Source organism: Otolemur garnettii, unplaced genomic scaffold, assembly GCF_000181295.1.
Source record: "Otolemur garnettii isolate 467f Iridium unplaced genomic scaffold, OtoGar3 scaffold00086, whole genome shotgun sequence".
Lineage (NCBI taxonomy): Eukaryota > Metazoa > Chordata > Mammalia > Primates > Galagidae > Otolemur > Otolemur garnettii.
In genome coordinates this window covers 5556507-5576547 of record NW_003852481.1, presented here as the reverse complement: position 1 = coordinate 5576547, position 20041 = coordinate 5556507, and the positions used below count along the sequence as shown (strand labels likewise).

The 20041-nt window shown below is 43.2% G+C and overlaps 1 protein-coding gene across 2 annotated transcripts in view; it reads left to right on the top strand.

The window, feature by feature from the left end:
• The window catches only part of USP28 (ubiquitin specific peptidase 28), a 62638-nt gene extending 48662 nt beyond the window's left edge, over positions 1-13976 (top strand). For both annotated transcript variants that reach the window (XM_003794757.3, XM_023516070.1), the window contains exons 16-23: positions 2911-3102; positions 4310-4449; positions 7595-7773; positions 7886-7964; positions 8716-8795; positions 9734-9857; positions 12095-12290; positions 13624-13976. In XM_003794757.3, coding sequence (XP_003794805.2) covers positions 2911-3102; positions 4310-4449; positions 7595-7773; positions 7886-7964; positions 8716-8795; positions 9734-9857; positions 12095-12290; positions 13624-13799 — 1166 coding nt within the window. In that variant the 3' untranslated portion in view covers positions 13800-13976. The remainder of the gene's footprint in view (positions 1-2910; positions 3103-4309; positions 4450-7594; positions 7774-7885; positions 7965-8715; positions 8796-9733; positions 9858-12094; positions 12291-13623) is intronic.
• The last annotated feature ends 6065 nt before the right edge of the window (positions 13977-20041 follow it).

The following is a 20041-nucleotide window of genomic DNA, read 5'->3' as shown; positions in this document are numbered from 1 at the left end:
GAATTAAAAAGGAAAAACAACCTAGCTACTCAGCAGGTTGAGGCAGCAGAATCGCCTAAGCCCAAGAGCTGGAGGTTGCTGTGAGCTGTGACGCCACGGCCCCCTACTGAGGGCGACAAAGTGAGACTCTGTCTCTTTAAAAAAAAAAAAAGGGAAAAACAAGTTTAATTTTCTACTTGCATCCTTGACTACTGGTCCCACTCCTCAACAAGTATATACTGTTAGGTTTCTTATGTAGTCCTCAAGAAATATTTCATGTGTACATATGCTGGATTGTATTTATCTGTATCCCCCCCTTTTTTTCCCAAATGAGATGCTTTTCTACTTAATTCTCTACCTTTTAATAGAATATTTAGAGATCTTCATATTTCTATAAATAAAACCTACTCATTCTTTTTTAACAACTGCTTAATAATTCCATTACATGGAATATATGTATATATATACACATATATATAATGTATTTAACCAGCCTCTCATTGATAGCCTCTTTTTTTTTTTTTTTTTTTAAAGAGATAGAGTTTCACTCAGTGGCTCAGGCTGAAGTGCACTGGTGCCATCATAGCTCACTGCAGACTGGAGCTCCTGAGCTCCAGCTGTCATTCCACCTCACCCTCTCATTGGGATGAGATGCTGGGTTTATAGGAATCATCCATTATGCCCAACCTTGACAGATTTTTTTTTTTTTTTGCAGTTTTTGGCCGGGGCTGGGTTTGAAACCCCACCACCTCTGGTATATGGGGCCGGCACCCTACTCCTTTGAGCCACAGGCACTGCCTCCTTGAATACATATTTTTATGCCTATTGGAGAATAGCTAAATTTTAAAAGTGAAAACAATGCCAGAACAGCTTCATGCTTCTCATACTACTGCTACTACGAATGCTAAGAGCAATAACAATTTCCATTTATATTGGTACTTTACTCCTTCATGCATGGTTTCAAATGTTATTTCTCTAATAACGCTAAAAGGGAGGTAGGCAGGGTAGAAGTTGCTGTGTTCATTTCCCAGCTGCATAACAGGTTCCAAGAGGTCCCATAGTCATACAGTATGTAAATGGCAGTATGTAAATTGCAGTATGTAAATTGCCAGTATGTAAATGGCAAGCCCAGGATTCGAATCCAATTCTGACTCCAAATTCTGTGCTGTTTTCAATTTATAATATTATGTCTTCCTTTCACATCTTCTGTGAAAGGTCTTTTGACCAGCATTTTACATGTAGGATAATAGAAGGTTTTTCTTTTAATATTCAAACTTGACTGCGTTGCATGAATAAGGAAAACCTGTAAGGCATTTTGTCCAGACAGCGCATTATCATTCTGATATGCTAATGTGATTAGGAGATAGCAAATGGAGAGAATGATCACCTAAAAGCTGATCCTCAAAATTGTATTTTTTTTTTTTTTGAGACAGAGCCTTAAGCTGTTGCCCTGGGTGGAGTGCCATGGCATTACAGCTGACAGCAACCTCCAACCCCTGGGCTTAAGCGATTCTCTTGCCTCAGCCTCCCAAGTAGCTGGGACTACAGGCGCCCGCCACAACGCCCGGCTATTTTTTGATTGTAGTTGTCATTGCTGTTTGGCAGGCCCAGGCCAGATTTGAACCCGCCAGCTCTGAGCTCTGGTATATGTGGCCGTTGCCTTAGCCGCTTGAGCCAGAGGTGCTGAGCCTGCATTTTTATATTATACAGTAATGAATAGCTGTTTGTGGGAGTTATAGTACAAATAAGCATATTAGCTATTAGTAGTATTTGAGAGCCCTGTTACTGCATGCATCGTTCATTTTTATTTTATAGAGACAAGTGGAAATTCATTTGCTCAGTGAAAAAGCTAGTTAATGGAAATCAGTAAGTGAATGTGTTGTTCTGCTATAGATTTTTTTGTTGTTTTGGTCACAGGGTGAGAAATGAAATTTAGTGTGTCCTTGATATCCTTGGATATAATTGAAGCCAGTTATTAGTGACCATTTAATCTTTGTATTAAATTGCTTTCTGATGACTCTTATTTGTGTGAAACTTGAGATAGTATAAATATCTACAAATCCATCTCTAACCTTGAAATGGCTATTCTTATCAATAACAGTTGTAGTAGTTAAACTGATAAAACTAGATTGAAATTTCCATTGGTTCTAATGATTTTCTGAATTTCCAAGAAATGTTTGGTACATTCAGTGATCGATAGCTCTTCCATATATTTAATTATTGTCTGCATGCTAATAAATTAGCCAGGCACTGTCAGTGAGGGTTGAGCATCCCAAATCTGAAAATCCAAAATTCAAAAGGCTTAAAATCTGAAACTTTGTCAGTGCTGACATGGTGCTTGAAGGGAATGCTCATTGGAGCATTTCAAGTTTGGATTTTCACATTTGGGTTACTCAACTGGCAAGTATGATATTCAAAATTCTGGAAAAAAAAATTGAAATCTGAAACGCTTCTGGTAAGGGATATTTTAGTTGATGGTTATTTTAGTTGATATTTTTGGAGGCTGTCACTCTGTTGCCCCAGCCTAGAGTGCCATGATTGATATCAGCTTAGCTTATAGCAACTGCAGTGATACTTTTGGGTTCGAGGAATAATTTTGCCTCAGCCTCCCCAGTGGCTGGCACTACAGGTACCTGCCACAGAGCCTGGCTAATTTTTCTGTTTTTAGTAGAGACAAGGTATCTCTGTTGCTCAGGCTGTTCTCAGATTCCTGGGCTTAGGCATCCACCTGCCTCTGCCTCCCAGAATGCTAGGATTATAGGCATGAGTTTGGCCTCAGTCTATTTTTCCAATGGATTATGTCTGTATATATTTTTAGTTAGGAGTAGGATGAAAGATGAAATATCCCACTTTCTTCCTTTTTGGAAAGTACATTTTGGTTCCTGGTGACCTTTTCCTGGATGCTACTCCATTTACCTCTGTCTTTCCTAGAGACAGCCCCTAACGAATCAGATCAAATCTCAGAGGTGGACTCCCTGTCAGTTGAACTTAAACATTACATTCAGGAAGATAACTGGCGGTTCGAGCAGGAATTAGAGGAATGGGAAGAAGAGCAGTCTTGTAAAATTCCTCAAATGGAATCTTCTACCAACTCTTCATCCCAGGATTTCTCTCCATCACAGGGTATGTGAGAAGGGCGTTTCTGTTCATGCTGCAGACCCCCAGCCATCCCGTACACTTCAGCTGACGTTATGGCAGGCACAGCCTGATAGAATAAAATATGGCTTTGTAGTGTGATTGTTGATGAGCAGAAGTAAATAATTAGAAAGACCATGGATCCTGCAATTCCTCTAATCACTTTGCAAAAAAGATACTTGCACCTGATTATTCATTGCAGCTCAATTGGTGATAGCCAAGTCATGGAAGAAGCCTAAGTGCCCATCGACCCATGAATGGATTAATAAATTATGGCATATGTATACCATGGAATACTATGCAGCCTTAAAAAAGACGGAGACTTTACCTCTTTTATGTTTATATGGGGGCACCTGGAGCATATTCTCCTGAGTAAAGTATCTCAAGAGTGGAGGAAAAAGTATCAAATGTGCTCAGTACTTCTATGAAACCAACTTATATTTACTCACACTTTGTTATGAAAGGTAGAACACAACTATAGCCCAGGATGAAGGAGAGAAATGGAGTGGGAAGGGAGGGGAGGAGGAAGGTTTATAGAGGGAGGGTAAAAGGTAGGACCACACCTATGGAGCATATGGCCAGGGTACAAGTCAAATCTGTCAAGTGTAGGACGTAAATGCCCTAACACAATAATCAAGTAAATGAGGCAAAAGCTATGTCGATCGGTTTGATGTAAGCACATCAGATTGTATAAAAAAAAAAACAACACATTGTACCCCACATATGATAAATGTATTCATCTATGTGTATACGACTTAATAAATAAATAAAAAGGACCTCTTAACATGTAAAAAAAAAAAAAATTAGAAAGACCAGCTATCCATACCTTCCCTGTGTGTGTAGTGTTACCTGCTTCCCAGCTAAAGGAGGAACTATGGTAGGATTGATAGATAGACTTTATGAAAACTGCTCTCCAGAGGTGATCTACTCAACAGATGGTTATAGGAAAGCCTCCTTGGCATACAGAAGTCTGACGATGTTAGGAGCACATTAAATCTTACAGAATCATCCAGGGGTTCTCGCTGAAGTAGCTTTTCTTACAGTCTCTAGTTTCTGGGAGATATCTGCGTAGGGTTTTTTAAAAGATGTGTTAGAAGGACTGTGACTGAGCTGCGTATCTTTCCGGCTTGCTTTTGTCCTTGTCCTCGACTGTTTTGTCATCCGATGCTGATGACTTTGTGCTGTTCTTTATCAGATTCCGCAGTAGCCTCTTCCCACGCGGTTCGCTGCCTGTCGTCTGAGCACGCTGTGATCGTGAAGGAGCAGACCGCCCAGGCCATTGCAAACACCGCCCATGCCTATGAGAAGAGCGGGGTAGAAGCAGCGTTGAGCGAGGTGAGAGTTCCTGGGAAGCCCACGTCCCGCAGGGTCCGGCTTTCGGCCGTAATTGCCAGTTTCCTCGCGTTTCTATGATTCTGTGTCTCTCTTGCATTTAACTACCCCCTTTATTTCTCCTATTTTTTTCTTACTTTTCTCCTTATTCTGCCACCACAGCTTAAGGAAACTGAACCCAAGAAGCCCATGCCCCAGGAAACAAACCTTGCAGAGCAGTCAGAGCAGCCCCCCAAGGCTGAGGATGCAGAGTCTCCTGCCCAGCCTAACTCTGAGGTCTCTGAAGTGGAGATCCCCAGTGTGGGAAGGATTCTGGTTAGATCTGACGCAGATGGCTATGACGAGGAGGTACAGAGCCCAGGGCAGGGCCTCGCTGCTTGTTGTCAGTCTGAGCTTTCCTTCTCATGGGACCGAATGAATATTCTTTTTTAGTGTGTCTGGGACTAGCCAGTATTTTCTCATTAAAACAGATAACTGACATGAAGGACTAACTAGTTTTGACCTTAGTTACCATTTTTAAAAGATAGTTAAGTGCCTATTGTACCCTGCTCCAAGCTGATGCTTGTGGGAGCTGCTGCCGGGTGTGGGTGGCTCAGAGAGATAGAACTTAGTTCCTTCTCATGGTATTTACTAACAAAACATTGCCTTTTAATTTTATTTTTTTGGTATTACTCAATATTTTTTTTCTCCAAATACAAATTTTTCAGTTGTCCAGCAAATGTGGATTAATGTTTTGTTTGATTTTTAGAGACAGAGTCCCACTTTGTCACCCTTGGTAGAGCACTGTGGTGTCACACAGCTCACAGCAACCTCCAGCTCCTGGGCTTAGGCGATTCTCTTGCCTCAGCCTCCAGAGTAGCTGGGACTACAGGTGCTCGCCACAACGCCTGGCTGTTTTTTGGTTGCAGTTTGGCCAGGGCCGGCTTTGAACCCGCCATGCTTGGCATATGGGGCCTGCGCCCTACTCTCTGAGCCACCGGCACCACCCTGGATTAATGATTTTAATTCTAACTGTAGAATTCCAAGTTTTTCACTGTCTCATTTTCAGTTGCACTGCACATAGACGATGGTGAGTTTCATCTCTCAGACTTTGGTTTTTTTCCTCTAGGGTATTTTTTTTTTAAATCATGGAAAGGTTTTTATTTTATAGAGTCATTTGTGTATTTGTGTAGCTTCTAGTTTCCAGACTATTATAAATGTACTGTTTATCCTAGTAAAAATTCTGAAATATTTGTGTGTTTAAGATGCACATCCAAAGTACAACACGGAGTTGGAATTCTGGCCTCAGACACTTCCCCTCTGAGAGCTGTAATTTAACAGCAGTACCCTATTGGAGATGATTTTGGATGGGCATCTTTCTTCATCTTGCTAAATTGAAGAGGACATGTAGTATAGGGATAGTGCGTCTTGGATGAGGTGTTGACACTGATCGGAGGGGCAGAGGCCGTGCATGCGTGTGGGAGTGGGCGTGGGAGACTTGCCGAGCCTCAGACGCTGGCCGCTAGCACAGCGCTGCGCTTCCCGGCCGTGCTCTGTCCAGCCTGCTTTCACACAGTCTTCTCTTGAACTTTCTTCTCTTCTCTTTCTCTCTGTTTTGTGTCCTCTTGTGGTAGGTGATGCTGAGCCCTGCCATGCAAGGGGTCATCCTGGCCATAGCTAAAGCCCGTCAGACCTTTGACCGAGACGGGTCTGAAGCAGGGCTTATTAAGGTATCTCTGTTTTAAAAATTCTAATCCTTGTAATACAACGATCCTAATATCAGGGCAATAATTCTATAAGATGGGTATATACCTGTAGTCCCAGTTCCTCAGCAGTCTGAGGCAGGACAGTGGCTTGAGGCCAGGAGTTGGAGGCTGCATTATACTATGATCACATTTGTGAATAGCCACTGCTCTCTAGCCTGGGCAACACAGTGAGACCCCATCTTCTTATTAAAAAAAAAAAAAAGCCTTTTATTGAAGTGATACTCGAAACTCCCTTTCCTATTCCATGGTACTGTCCTCTCCTCTCCTCTTGGCACTAACTCAGCCTTGGCTGGCAGTGCCATTTTCCATTATATCTAACTTAGAAGGGCTTTTTCTTTCTTTTTTTTTTTTTTTTTTGAGACAGACCCTCAAGTTGTCGCCCTGCGTAGAGTGCTGTGACGTCGCAGCTCACAGCAACCTCTAACTCCTGGGCTCAAGCAATTCTCCTGCCTCTGCCTCCCAAGAGATGGGACCACAGGCGCCCGCCAGAACGCCTGGCTGTTTTTTGGTTGCAGCCGTCATTGTTGTTTGGCGGGCCCGGGCTGAATTCAAACCCACCAGCTCAGGTGTATGTGGCTGGTGCCTTAGCCACTTGAGCACAGGGGCTGAGCCTAGAGGGGCTTTTTCTATCTGGAGATGTCTATTAATAATACTATGAGTTGGATTGTGCCCTAGTAATTTTGAGGCCCTAATATAAAAAATAGGTAATGCTTTGAATGTATTTTAATAAAATTTGAAGTACTTGAATAAAATTGCGTTTGTATGGATGTTTGAAATTCCAGTCATTGGATCTCAGAGATACGCCTTTTATAATAGTTGAAACTGAGTATTTGAACAGTTACTGGGGAGACTGAGGTGAGATAATCACCTAAGCCTACAAATTGGAGATGAGCTGGGGCAACATAGACCCAGGCTTTCAACAAAATAAAAACAAAAAATGCAAATATTAGTTTTTGGAAACTACTTGAGAAAAATGAGTGTTTTAGAAATACAGTATATTTTTAGTGCCAGAAGGCTAGAAGATTTTTATTCCATATGAAATGCAGAGAACTTAAAGATTCCACGATGCCCTTTGTAATTCCTCAGGAAGAATTTTTTAGAAGTCTTCTTGGAGTTGTGAGGCCATCTAGACCAGGTATCCTCAAACTACGGCCTGTGGGCCACATGCGGCCTGCTGAGGACCTGTATCCGGCCTGCCAGGTGTTTTTGCCACCGCTGTCTGTCTTGCTTAGCAGCCAACTCTTCATGGGGCCCGCAGTCTGGCCCTCCAGTGGTCTGAGGGACAGTGAACTGGCTTCCTATTTAAAAAGTTTGAGGACCCCTGACCTAGACCTTAAGCATCCACTTCTGCAGACAGAAGCCCACAACACACCCGTTTCTAATATGACCTCTGTCTTTCATAGGCATTCCATGAAGAATATTCCAGGCTCTACCAGCTCGCCAAGGAGACGCCCACCTCTCACAGTGACCCTCGACTTCAGCATGTCCTCGTCTACTTTTTCCAAAATGAAGCGCCCAAGAGGGTGGTAGAACGAACCCTTCTGGAACAGTTTGCCGATAAAAATCTTAGCTATGATGAAAGGTGAGTAGGGAAGATTCAGGTGAATCACCCTGGGTCTGGCTAAGCTGAGACTTCTGGGGGGTAAGTTTTGCCTTGGGCCCTGTCATCGCCTTCTGGCCTCTGTCCCACACAGATCCATCAGCATTATGAAGGTGGCTCAGGCGAAACTGAAGGAGATCGGTCCAGATGACATGAACATGGAAGAGTACAAGGTAAAGTCTGTGCTCGAAATCTGTAAAGCCAAACATTAATGCTTCCAGCAAATGCTACCTAAGGCCAAATCAGTTCTGTGCTATCGCGGACTAAGTTGTTCTCCCCCCAAAAATATTTGGCAAAGAATAGTGATAGAATCAAGTTCATGACCTTTTGTAACTCTGAGGAGCAGATCTCTTTGTTTTCATTCTCCTATTAGAATGAACCAACATTTCATTTTTCTTAAATACCTACTTTAGCCTTGTCCCAGGTCATGAAATTCTTGAAATCATGCTTTGATTTTGTTTTGAAATGATACTGTTTTTAAAATATACATTAAAATACGTATACAGTTACAATGTTTTTTTCAAAATTGCCTTGTGAGCTGTGTGATTTGGAAGAGCTTTGTCCTTCCGTCTTTCTCAATTATGGGCGGTTTTATTAGTACTTGGGAGGTCATTCGTTTAAGCCAGAGCTGAATGACTTTGACAAGACTGTTGAAAATTAAGATAATAAATTCTACAGCTCATGTAAAATACTATAAATGTTTCTGTTCCTCAGCAAAAGGAATAGAACATTGAAATTAAGGTCAGTGGCAGACTTTGATTTTAAATGTTGAACGGCTTTTATTTCTGCAGCTTTTGTGATTGTTGATTTCATGGCTGGCCACATGTGCTCAATAAATATTTGTGTTGAATTTAAAACTTAGGTGCAGAGGCCGGCACTAGTTTCTTATGGTCACAGTCATTAATGGTTGTCATTCCTTTTCAGAAGTGGCATGAAGACTATAGCTTGTTCCGAAAGGTGTCTGTGTATCTCCTAACAGGCCTGGAACTCTATCAAAAAGGAAAGTAAGTTGGCCTTTTTTTTTTTTAAGACAGAGCCTCAAGCTATTCCCCTGGGTAGAGAGCTGTGGCATCACAGCTCACAGCAACCTCCAACTCCTGGGCTCAAGCGAGTCTCATGCCTCAGCCTCCCAAGTAGCTGGGACCACAGGCACCTGCCACAACGCCCGGCTATTTTTTGGTTGCAGCTGTCATTGTTGTTTTGGTGGGTCCGGGCTGGATTTGAACCTGCCACCTTAGGTGTATGTGGCTGGCACCTTAGCCACTTGAGCCACAGGCGCCGAGCCAAGTTGGCCTTTTTTTCCCCCAAGATTATGGGTCAGGACACTTAGCTCCTTAACGCCTGCCCAGCAACACTAAGAGTCGTAGCTGCGCAGCCTCCACGTCACACCCTGGTGGCCTTTTCTCTTTCTGGTGCTTCCGTTTTGCTCTAAATATCACACATCATTTTTCATCCTTCACATAACGAGATTTGTTAGCAGGGAGATACACTGTGCCAGACTTTGTTTGTGATAAATGAACTCAGAAAATGAATTTTCTAGTTAGTGTGGTCCCTAGTGAACATCTAAGTCACTTTTTGTTTAGAGATGGGAAAAACTGAAGCCCAGGGAGGTTCCTGATTCGCCGTCACTGGCTTGGCCAGTTTGTAGATCTGAGACTGACCTTGGTCTTTGATCCTTAGGTTTTTCCTTTGCCAACTCTTATGTTTAAGACTTGTATATAGGGCGGTGCCTGTGGCTCAAGCAGTAGGGCGCTGGCTCCATATGCCAGAGGTGGCAGGTTCAAACCCAGCCCTGGCCAAAAAACTGCAAAAAAAAAAAAACCCAAGAAAAAAGACTTGTATATAATTGCAGCTAGGTAGGTGCAAGCACTGGGGAAAGTGAGGTCTAAACCTTGCTGTTGGGTAAGGAGCTCCCAGCTGCTGTGCGTCTCCCATCTCTCAGGTACCAAGAGGCGCTGTCCTACCTGGTGTACGCCTACCAGAGCAACGCAGCCCTGCTGATGAAGGGGCCCCGCCGGGGGGTCAAGGAGTCGGTGATCGCTTTATACAGAAGAAAATGCCTTCTGGTTTGTACTGTGTGTAAGATTTGTCTGTGTGCTTACCTCTCTTCCTTGAAGTTACGGAGAGATATAACAAAATAATTATCTCCACCAGGTTTTAGATTTTTCTTTCCAAACTCTCATAGTCAGTTTTCCATCAGGAACTTATTCTTTTCTGTTACCTTAAGTGAATATCATTCCTCTTCATCTCCTGATAGGTGAGCATCCCCCGCCCCTCTCTGCCCTTAATGTATGCCGACATTATGGGTTTTTTTTGGTTTGGTTTTGTTTTTTTGAGACAGAGCCTCAAGCTGTCCCCCTGGGTAGAGTGCCGTGGCATCACAGCTCACAGCAACCTCCAACTCCTGGGCTCAAGTGAGTCTCCTGCCTCAGCCTCCCAAGTAGCTGAGACCACAGGCGCCGGCCACAACATCCGGCTATTTTTTTTTGGTTGCAGCTGTCATTGTTGTTTTGGCGGGCCCGGGCTGGATTCGAACCTGCCACCTTAGGTGTATGTGGCTGGCACCTTAGCCACTTGAGCCACAGGCGCCGAGCCGACATTATAGTTTTTATCACGTTACTTCCCTACTGGATTATGAGTTCCTTGAACACAGATCCTTTTCTTATTCAGCCATTTCCTTTGGCCCATAGTAAGCATATAATGTGCACTGAACCAATGCAGTATTTTTCTGTGTTTTTCTAGTAAGCTAGTAGGTGAAAGTTTAAGTGACTTTAAGACTCCAGTTTTTATTTTATTTTATTTTTTGAGACAGAGTCTCACTTTTTTGCCCTTGGTAAAGTGCTGTGGCATCACAGCTCACAGCAACCTCCAACTCCTGGGCTTAGGCCATTCTCTTGCCTCAGCCTCAGCCTCCTGAGTAGCTGGGACTACAGGCGCCTACCACAGCACCTGGCTATTTTTGTTGTTGTTGTTGCAGTTCGGCCAGGGCCAGGCTTGAACCTGCCACCCTTGGTATATGGGCCCTACTCACTGAACCACAGGTGCCGCCCGAGACTCCAGTTTTTAAAAAAGATGCATGCATGAACCATAACAATTGTTCCTGCTGTTCTGATAACATTGTGCTATACTAGTGGGAGGTAAATGTCTCCTGGCCTAATTTGCATTTAGCAGCCACATGGAAAGGCAGAACTGTATCCCCTTCTCTACCCAAGGGTTCCTGGTGCTTGTCCTTCAAAGAACTGCAGAGAAGCGGCTGCCTCCACCCTGTGTGCTGTGTGTGTTTTCCCGGACACCTAGCACGTTTGCCCTTCACAGAAATCATGCCAGCAATTCTCCCACTGCCTTGTCCTTCTTCATACCAAATGGAGGAGATTAAATCATGACATATATCCATCTCAAGAGCTTCATTTCTGATTTAAACTTTGATTTCTGTATTAGTTAAACATGTGGCAGGGCCACTTTAAAGCTGAAAAAGGAGACTTAGAGATTTGATGGATTTGACTTTTATTAGAGCCATGCTTTTATATTTTAAATCACTGAATAGATTGACATTTTTAATATCTACAGTTGCTACAGTAATTCAGTAATAAGGATTTAGACTCTATTACTGGGTCTCTATCCCCAGTGTGCATCCGAATCACTTAGGGAGCTTTCCCACAAAGTGAAGTTCACGCTCCTCCCCCAGAATTTTGGGGGGAGGGCATTGGGCATCAGTGTGCCTTCCACCGGTGATATTAATGCTGTGTGAACAGGTCCTTGATAGAAGCAGGTTTTTTTTTTTTTTGAGACAGAGCCTCAAGCTGTCCCCCTGGGTAGAGTGCCGTGGCATTACAGCTCACAGCAACCTCCAACTCCTGGGCTCAAGCGAGTCTCCTGCCTCAGCCTCCCAAGTAGCTGGGACCACAGGCACCCGCCACAACGCCTGGCTATTTTTTGGTTGCAGCCATCATTGTTGTTTGGCGGGTCCGGGCTGGGGATTCGAACCCGCCACCTTAGGTGTACGTGGCTGGCGCCTTAGCCGGTTGAGCTATAGGCGCCGAGCCAGAAGCAGGTTTTAAGCATGATCTTGACTTACAAGTTTAGGCCACTGGGTCACAAACTTTGCTGCATTAGAATCACTTTGGGGGCCTTTATAAGATCCAGCGCTCAGGTCACCTGCATAATGATTGAGTCGGCATGTCAGGAGTGGGAGTCAGACATCGGTAGTTTCTAAAGATTCCTAGGTGCTTTCAGTGTGCAGTTAAGTTTGGGAAACACTTGTTTAGACTATAATTTCTCCCCACGCTTTGCCTTTTATCTGTAGGAACTGAATGCCAAAGCAGCTTCTCTGTTTGAAACAAATGATGATCACTCTGTCACCGAGGGCATTAATGTGATGAATGAGCTGATCATCCCCTGCATTCACCTTATCATTAACAATGACATTTCCAAGGATGACCTGGATGCCATTGAGGTCATGAGGAACCATTGGTGCTCTTACCTTGGCCAGGATATTGCAGGTAAGCTGTTGTTAGCACATCTAAGAATGTTCTGAATATTCTCTTTATAGCATTGGTTGCCAAAACTTTTTAAGGGATTGGAACCTCTCAGCTTGTGAGTGGGTAAAAAGTGGATCTCTTCCAGCTCAGTGCCTCTGGCTGAAGTGGCTAAGGCGCCAGGCATATACACCTGAGCTGGCAGGTTCAAATCCAGCCCGAGCCCATCAAACAACAACAATGGCTGCAACCATAAAATAGTCGGGCGTTGTGGTGGGTGCCTGTGGTCCCAGCTACTTGGGAGACTGAGGTAGGAGACTCGCTTGAGCCCAGGAGTTGGAGTTTGCTGTAAGCTGTGATGCCACGGCACTCTACCCAGGAGAACAACTTGAGGCTCTGTCTCAAAAAAAAAAAGTGGATCTCTTCCACTGAAACAAGGGAAGAGAGCCCGGCCCTCTTCCCCTCTTACCTCTCTTACCTTCCTGTGGCTGCTGAAGCATTTCCATGGGCCACCAACAAGCCCAGTCTGAAAAACATCCCTGTTCTCCAAGGATGTCAGACCTGTTATTCTGTCATCTACCAAAACCTAAACTCTTTTATATTAAAATCTGAATCTGTTTATGCAGAGTATGATCACTTCGTGGTGCCTTAACTAAATTTGTGTGTGGCTTAAAGTTTGAGGACATGAAAATATTAATTAGAATGACTTCAGGATCCATAAATTCACACATGGAAGATCCTCGTCTGTCCAAAGTCTCTTGGGGAGGGAATCTAAAATTAGTAATTTTTAAGTTAGACTTGAAAAGTTGATGTATATAATCCTTTTTGTTAGTCACTGATGTAAAGATTTTTCATTGATTTGCTCAAGAGACCAAGTTTATAGTATTTAATAAAAAATTCTATAATAACTAGTTGCTACATACTCTATTTTAGTGTCTTCAGTTTTTATTTGGACCATGTGACACATGGCTTTACTTAGTGCCATGTGTAGATACTTGTATATTTTAATCATTTGACGGAAAATAGCACCTTTATATCTTTGGTACAGGGTATCACATCCACTTTCTCCAATTTTAAAAGGACGATTGTTTAGAAGACCTACTCGTTCATAATGAAATGAAACTATAGTGTTATTCTGCCAACATCAGATGGCCTAAACCATTCTAAGGCTTTGGTATATTTGGCAAGTCCTTCTCCTGGTTTTGCCTAAGGGAATCATCATTTATTGGTAGCTGGCCTCATAATGCTTTCAGTTTGAGGTTAGGTAAGGGGTTATTTAAAGGCTTTTTTGTATAGTTGCAGGCTTACTAGTTTTTACTCAGAACTCAGTATGCAACTGTCCATTTTTTCTCCACAGAAAATCTGCAGTTGTGCTTAGGGGAGTTCCTGCCCAGGCTTCTAGATCCTTCTGCAGAAATCATTGTCTTGAAGGAGCCTCCAACTATTCGACCCAATTCTCCCTATGACCTTTGTAGCCGATTTGCCGCTGTCATGGAGTCAATTCAAGGAGTTTCAACTGTGACGGTGAAATAAGCCTCCATGCGCTCGGGCCCGTCCTGGTACCTGGCTGTCTGCCTTTTGCACGGAAGTCTGTTGTCGTAGTACTCACCTGGGGAGAGGATTAGGTGGACAAGTAAGATTCAGATTCAGACCCCAGCCATGCTGCGTGTGTAAAGAAAGGATGACAAATAAATTTGCACTTTTTAGGTACAGAATCTAAAAGCTGTTTCACTAGAAAAGGCAAGAACCAGTGTATTCAGGTATTGAATTATGCCAGAAGACCCGAAACGCCTTTGCACCTACGGTAACGCCTGGGCTTTTCTGAGCCTCTTGCCACATTCTAAATGACCCTTCAGGCATAAATATTTTTGACAGCAGAATAGAAGAGTGATTCATCAGAACCTGAACTAGATGAACAGCTGCTAGCTATTTTGATCAAATACAGGTGACATTTAAAAATTCCTAACTGCAGGAGATTAGGAATATAAACCTTGCCTGGCTCTTGACAGGAGGTGACAAAGTGACTCACTGACAAGCTGCGCCCTTTTACGGGTGGGTAGAATACAAGGTCACATGGCAATAAGATGCTGAAAAGTCAAGAGAGCTGCCTCCCCTTCCTTTCTTCTCTCCTTTCTATTTTTAAATAAACCAGAAAACCTCATACTCAGCCCTGAGTGAAAGAAAAGAAAACAGTTGAAGACTTCAGACAGAATAGCGTTGTGAGACTTCACTAAAGATAGTGTATGATAGTCGTTAGCCATGTAGGTAAGATTTTCTAATATCTGAAAATTGTTAAAACAGGTGTCTAAGGCTACTGCTGGCTCAAAAGACCCTTTAATTCCTCTCCCCTTTTTTTGCTCTTCAAAATAAGGGATGTGGGTTTGTAAAAAGAAAAAAAAATCTATATGTATATGTAGAGAGAAAAATATTCCCTGTTGGCCATTTTTTAAAAAGGTCCCAATTGGATACTGTATTTTAAATAAATTTTCAGATTAATGGTGGAATTGTGGGAGGGAAGAACACTTGATACTTGATACAACTATGCAGATTTTATAAATGTGCAATAAAAATATTTGTTTTACCTTTGGTGTACAGCGTGGGCTTTCTTTAAATATGTATTTTTCGTTTTGGAAGTGGGTGACGGAGGAAACGTTTATCTGGTTTCAGTCTTTCTTCTTTAAAAGAGAAAAGCACATTAAAGGGCTGAGAAACTTGATAGGCCAGGGGTGCCAGGGTTGGAAGTTGTAGGCAACTGTCCGTTCTTGAGCGGCCCCTAGTGGTGACGGTTCCTCTTCGTCTCATTTGCTGTCTGCATTGTATGTAAGCACGTCCACTTGTCACATGTGGGAATTCTTAAACCTAATTTCTTGTATAGTTGTTCCTCGCTATGTGCGGGGGTTTTTAGTTCCAGGACCCTTATGCATAACAAAACCTGTGCATACTGAGGTTTGCCCAGCAGCAGCCACACAGGAAAAGCTGGCTTTCCCTATACTTGGGTTTCACATTCTGCAAATAATGTATTTTTGATCTATATTATGTTGAAAAAGAAAAAACACATAAGCGGACTCACACAGTTCAAATCCATGTTGTTTAAGGGGCAAACTGTATCTTTTTTTTTTTCTGGAGACAGAGCCTCAGGCTGTCGCCCTGGGTAGAGTGCTATGGCATCACAGCTCACAGCAACCTCCAACTCCTGGACTCAAGCGAGTTTCCTGCCTCCGCCTCCCAAGTAGCTGGGACTGCAGGCTCCCACCACAACGCCCAGCTACTTTTTGGTTGCAGCCGTCATTGTTGTTTGGTGGGCCCGGGCTGGATTCGAACCTGCCAGCTCAGGTGTATGTGGCTGGCGCCTTAGCCGCTTGAGCCACAGGCGCCAAGTCGGCAAACTGTATCTTGATTAAATTAGTAGTAGGTATGTTTATTTCTGTTATAGATTGTCAGAGGGGCTTTTGTGTTTTAAAGCTCTTTGCAAACATTGCTTCCCTAGGAAGTTGATCAGTTTTCTTATTCACTGATTATCTTTTATTATTTAAATTCTGCGTACCACCATTTGCCTTTCACTTAATCTTTTCATTGAATAGTGTACACAGTGCTTCAGTTGTGTAATGTAACTTAACAACCCTGGGATGATGATAGGAACCCTGGTTTATCTATGGTTGTAGATCTCATTAAGTAGCAGACGAGAACACTAACTCTTTGTGGCTGACTTCAGAGCCCGTGCCTTTAACAACTGCTCAGCGGTCCTTGGTAGTCTTGTAAAATGTTTTGTTCTGTGTCTTTTCACATTGGGCTTATCTCCTGGTCAGCTATTGGGAATCTACACTCTTGGCCAAGCAGTGCTGAGTAGTCTGTGTCGTTTGGATACACTTAGGCCACCGGGGGAGTGCTGAGAACTATTCCCCCCTCTTCATGTTAGCCGGCTTCTTACAGGGCTTTACCATAAGGTTTTAGATACTAGGTTTTTAAAACAGCCTTTAGGCTAAGAAAGGTTTTTACCTTTTTAAATGGTTGGGAAGAATAAGGATGTGGGGAAAAGGCAACAAGAAACCTACATGACCCTTACCCAGAATGAATCAAGAGTTTGAGCACCTCAGCATAAACCCCTGTGAGACTGCAATTAGGACTTTCCGTGGTTAACTGGAATTAGAATTCTTTGGGTTTGCTAGCTCCTTTAAGAACTAGGAAGCATATAAACTCCGTATTACCCAATTCATTTTACGAAAGTATGAGTGGAGATCGCAAAAGAATTTAAATAAACCAATGAATGAGGCAAGGATTGAATGGAGAGCCGGGGATGTAGCAAGGATAGGATAGAAGGGAGAATTGTGGCTGAGCAGACACAGGCGTTAGTTTGTTCACTTTCTTGTATTTTCATTGTATGACGGTATCTCAGTGACAACTGTATCTGTATCAGGAACAAATGATCAGTAACAACTGTATCCGTCGTTAATTCACTTTCTTGTATTTTCATTCTATCACTGTATCTCACCATTTATTCTGGTGTCAGTTGACATTTATTCTCAAATGTCATTTGAGTGGTTTACAGTTTGGGGGTATTACGTGTAATGCTCCCAGGAACAGTAATTTACATGTCTTCTGATGAGCACATGAACACATTTCTGCTGGTACATCACTAGAAGTGGAATCACTTGGTCTTAGGAATATACAGAAATAGATAGATCTTTATTAAGTGCTGCCAGTTATCCCTCGTGGTTAGATCAGTGTAAATTCCCATAAGCAGTTTGTAAGCGCTGTAGCTGCTCCACATCCCTAACATGGGGTTTTACCAGTGTTTTCCACTTCCTTGTGTCTTCATATACTTCATGGTCTTTGGCTATTGTCTTTTGTGAAATACCTATTTAAGCCCTTTATCCACTTTTTTTTTTTTTTTTTGAGATAGAGACTCATGTTGCCCTTAGTAGAGTGTCGTGGCGTCACAGCTCACAGCAGCCTCAAACTCTTGGGCTTGAGAGTTTCTCTTGCCTCAGCCTCCCAAGTAGCTGGGACTACAGGCACCAGCCACAACGCCCAGATATTTGTTGTTGTTGTTTCAGTTGTTATAGTTGTTTAGCTGGCCTGGGCTGGGTTTGAACCTGCCAGCCCCAGTGTATGTGGCTGGTGTCCTAACCACTGAGCTATGGGTGCCAATCCCATTTACCCAATTTGTAGGCGTTCTTTATGTATTCTAATTATGGAACTTTACTGTCTAGACACATCGCATGCATCTTCCACTCTGTGGCTTTACATTCTTGATGTCTTGTGATGAAAATAAGTTGGTTTTTTTTTTGAGACAGAGCCTCAAGCTGTCCCCCTGGGTAGAGTGCTGTAACATCACAGCTCACAGCAACCTCCAACTCCTGGGCTCAACTGAGTCTCCTGCCTCCGCCCCCCAAGTAGCTAGGACCATGGGTGCCCACCACAACGCCTGGCTATTATTATTTTTTTTTGGTTGCAGCCATCGTTGTTTGGCAGGCCTAGGCTGGATTTGAACCGGCCACCTTAGGTGTATGTGACTGGCGCCTTAGCCACTTGAGCCACAGGCGCCGCGCCGAAAATAAGTTTTTAATATTAATGTCATCCAGTGTACTTAAGTCTTTTTCTTTATGGCTAATGTTTACCATGGCCTAATGAAGAAGTGGTTACCCAAGGTCACTAATATAATTTCCATAGTCTTCTAGAAGTTTTGCCTTTCACATTTAGCTGATTACCCAGCACTGTTTATTGAAAACATTGTCCTTTTTCAGTCCTGGACACTGCTGTCTTTGTCATAAACCAGGTATCTGTAAAGCTCTAAAAGAGCTTTCTGGGCCCTTTCATCTGTTCCAATAGCCTGTTTCTCTGTTGCACCAGTATGACACTGTATGATTTAGCATAGCTTTATGATAAGTCTCATTTCCAGTACAATGAATTCCCCAGTTTTGTACTTGTTCAAGATCGCCCTGGCGGTTCTGATTCTTTGCATTTCCATGTACATTTCAGGATGCCTGTCAGTTTCACACATGTGCACATAAATTTCTAGGGGTTTTGATTAGGTTTGCAATGACTGCAAATAATTTAGGGGAGAATTGACATCTGGTGGACATTTGCATGGCGTATCTTATTCAGATTTTCTTCCTTTTTTTTTTTTTTTAACTTACAGGAACAGCAGCACAGAAGATAGACAACATTAAAAACATGTATTTGGGCTGGGTGTGGTGGCTCACGCCTGTAATCTCAGCACTCAGGGAGGCTGAGGCAGGTGGATTGCTTGAGCTCAGAAGTTTGAGACCAGCCTGAGCAAGAGCGAGACCTTGTCTCTACTAAAAATAGAAAAACTAGCTGGGCATTGTGGCAGGCGTCTGTGGTCCAAGCTACTTGGAAGGCTGAGGTAAGAGAATTGCCTGAGCCCACGAGTTTGAGGGTGCTGCCATGGCACCCTAACCAGGGCAACAAGAGTGAAACTCTGTCAAAAAGAAAAAAAAAAAAGCAAAAACATGTATTAGCTGTAATCATAGCACTCTGGGAGGCCAAGATAGGTGGATTGCTTGAACTCAGGAGTTCGAACCTAGCCTGCTAAAGTGCAAGACCCCCATCTCTACTAAAAATAGAAAAAAAAAAATAGCCAGTTGTGGTGAGCTCCTGTAGTCTTGGCTATGCAGTAAGCTGAGGCAAGATGATTGGTTGAGCCCTAGAGTTTGAGGTTCCTGGGAGCTATGACATTAGGGCACTCTACCCAGGACAGCAGAGTAAGACTGTCTCAAGAAAAACAAAACACCACTTGCCTGTAGGACAACTCAGAAAAGTATAGTAAACAGGTGGAATCTCCTGTATGAACAAAGTGCTACAAATGTTGAGTTATTGTCGGTAAGAAATTTACTTGTTCTAACGAAATCCAAATGATAGCATTGTCCAGAAAATGTTAACAGCTTTGTTTGTCATTGACAGAAAGTGGAACTAAAATTTGTTCACTGAAACATTCGACTTGCCTTAATGCTTTATACACCCTGTTAAAAAATTTGCACACCAATGAAAATGGAAAACCTGCCAATACCTGATTTCTGTCTCTTATTTTTCCACTCAACAATCACATACTTAGGTACCTTTTGACTTCGTGGAAAAAAAATAACAACATTCCAAATTACCCATAACAGGAAGATTTTATACACACACACATATACATGTATATATTTGAAAACAAAATGCTTCCCAGCCTAGCGGATGCCTTTTCTTTGTTCCTTTGTGTGTTTTCCAGGCGTGCCACGTGCTAGCTGGATGTCTTTTGAGATAAATGCTATACATGGGGCATAGACAGCACACAGGTTGCTGCTGTCAAAAAGGCCACCCAGGCCTGTGCTGTGGTTTATGCCTGTAGTTCCAGCCCTTTGGGAGGCTGAGGCAGGAGGATCCCTTGACCCCAGAAAGTGGAGACTTTCCTGAGAAACATAGCAAGACTCAATCTCTGCAAAAGAAGTTCAATTTGGTGGTTATAATGGCACATGCCAGTAGGCATAGCTACTGGAGAGACTGAGGCAGGAGGATGGTTTGCGGCCTGGAGTTCGAGGCTGCAGGGAGCTATGAGGAGGCCAGTGAACTCGAGCCTGGGTGACAAAGCAGAACTCTGACGCAAAAGGTGCACAGGTGGAGGGATGGGGGTTAGAGGAGGATGTGGGGGGGGAAATCTACTGGTCTCCTACAGTGTGCACTGTTCTGGTGACAAGTGCGCCCTGACAGCCCTGACTTGAGCACAATAAGATTCATCCATGTAGGCTCGGCGCCTATAGCTCAACCGGCTAAGG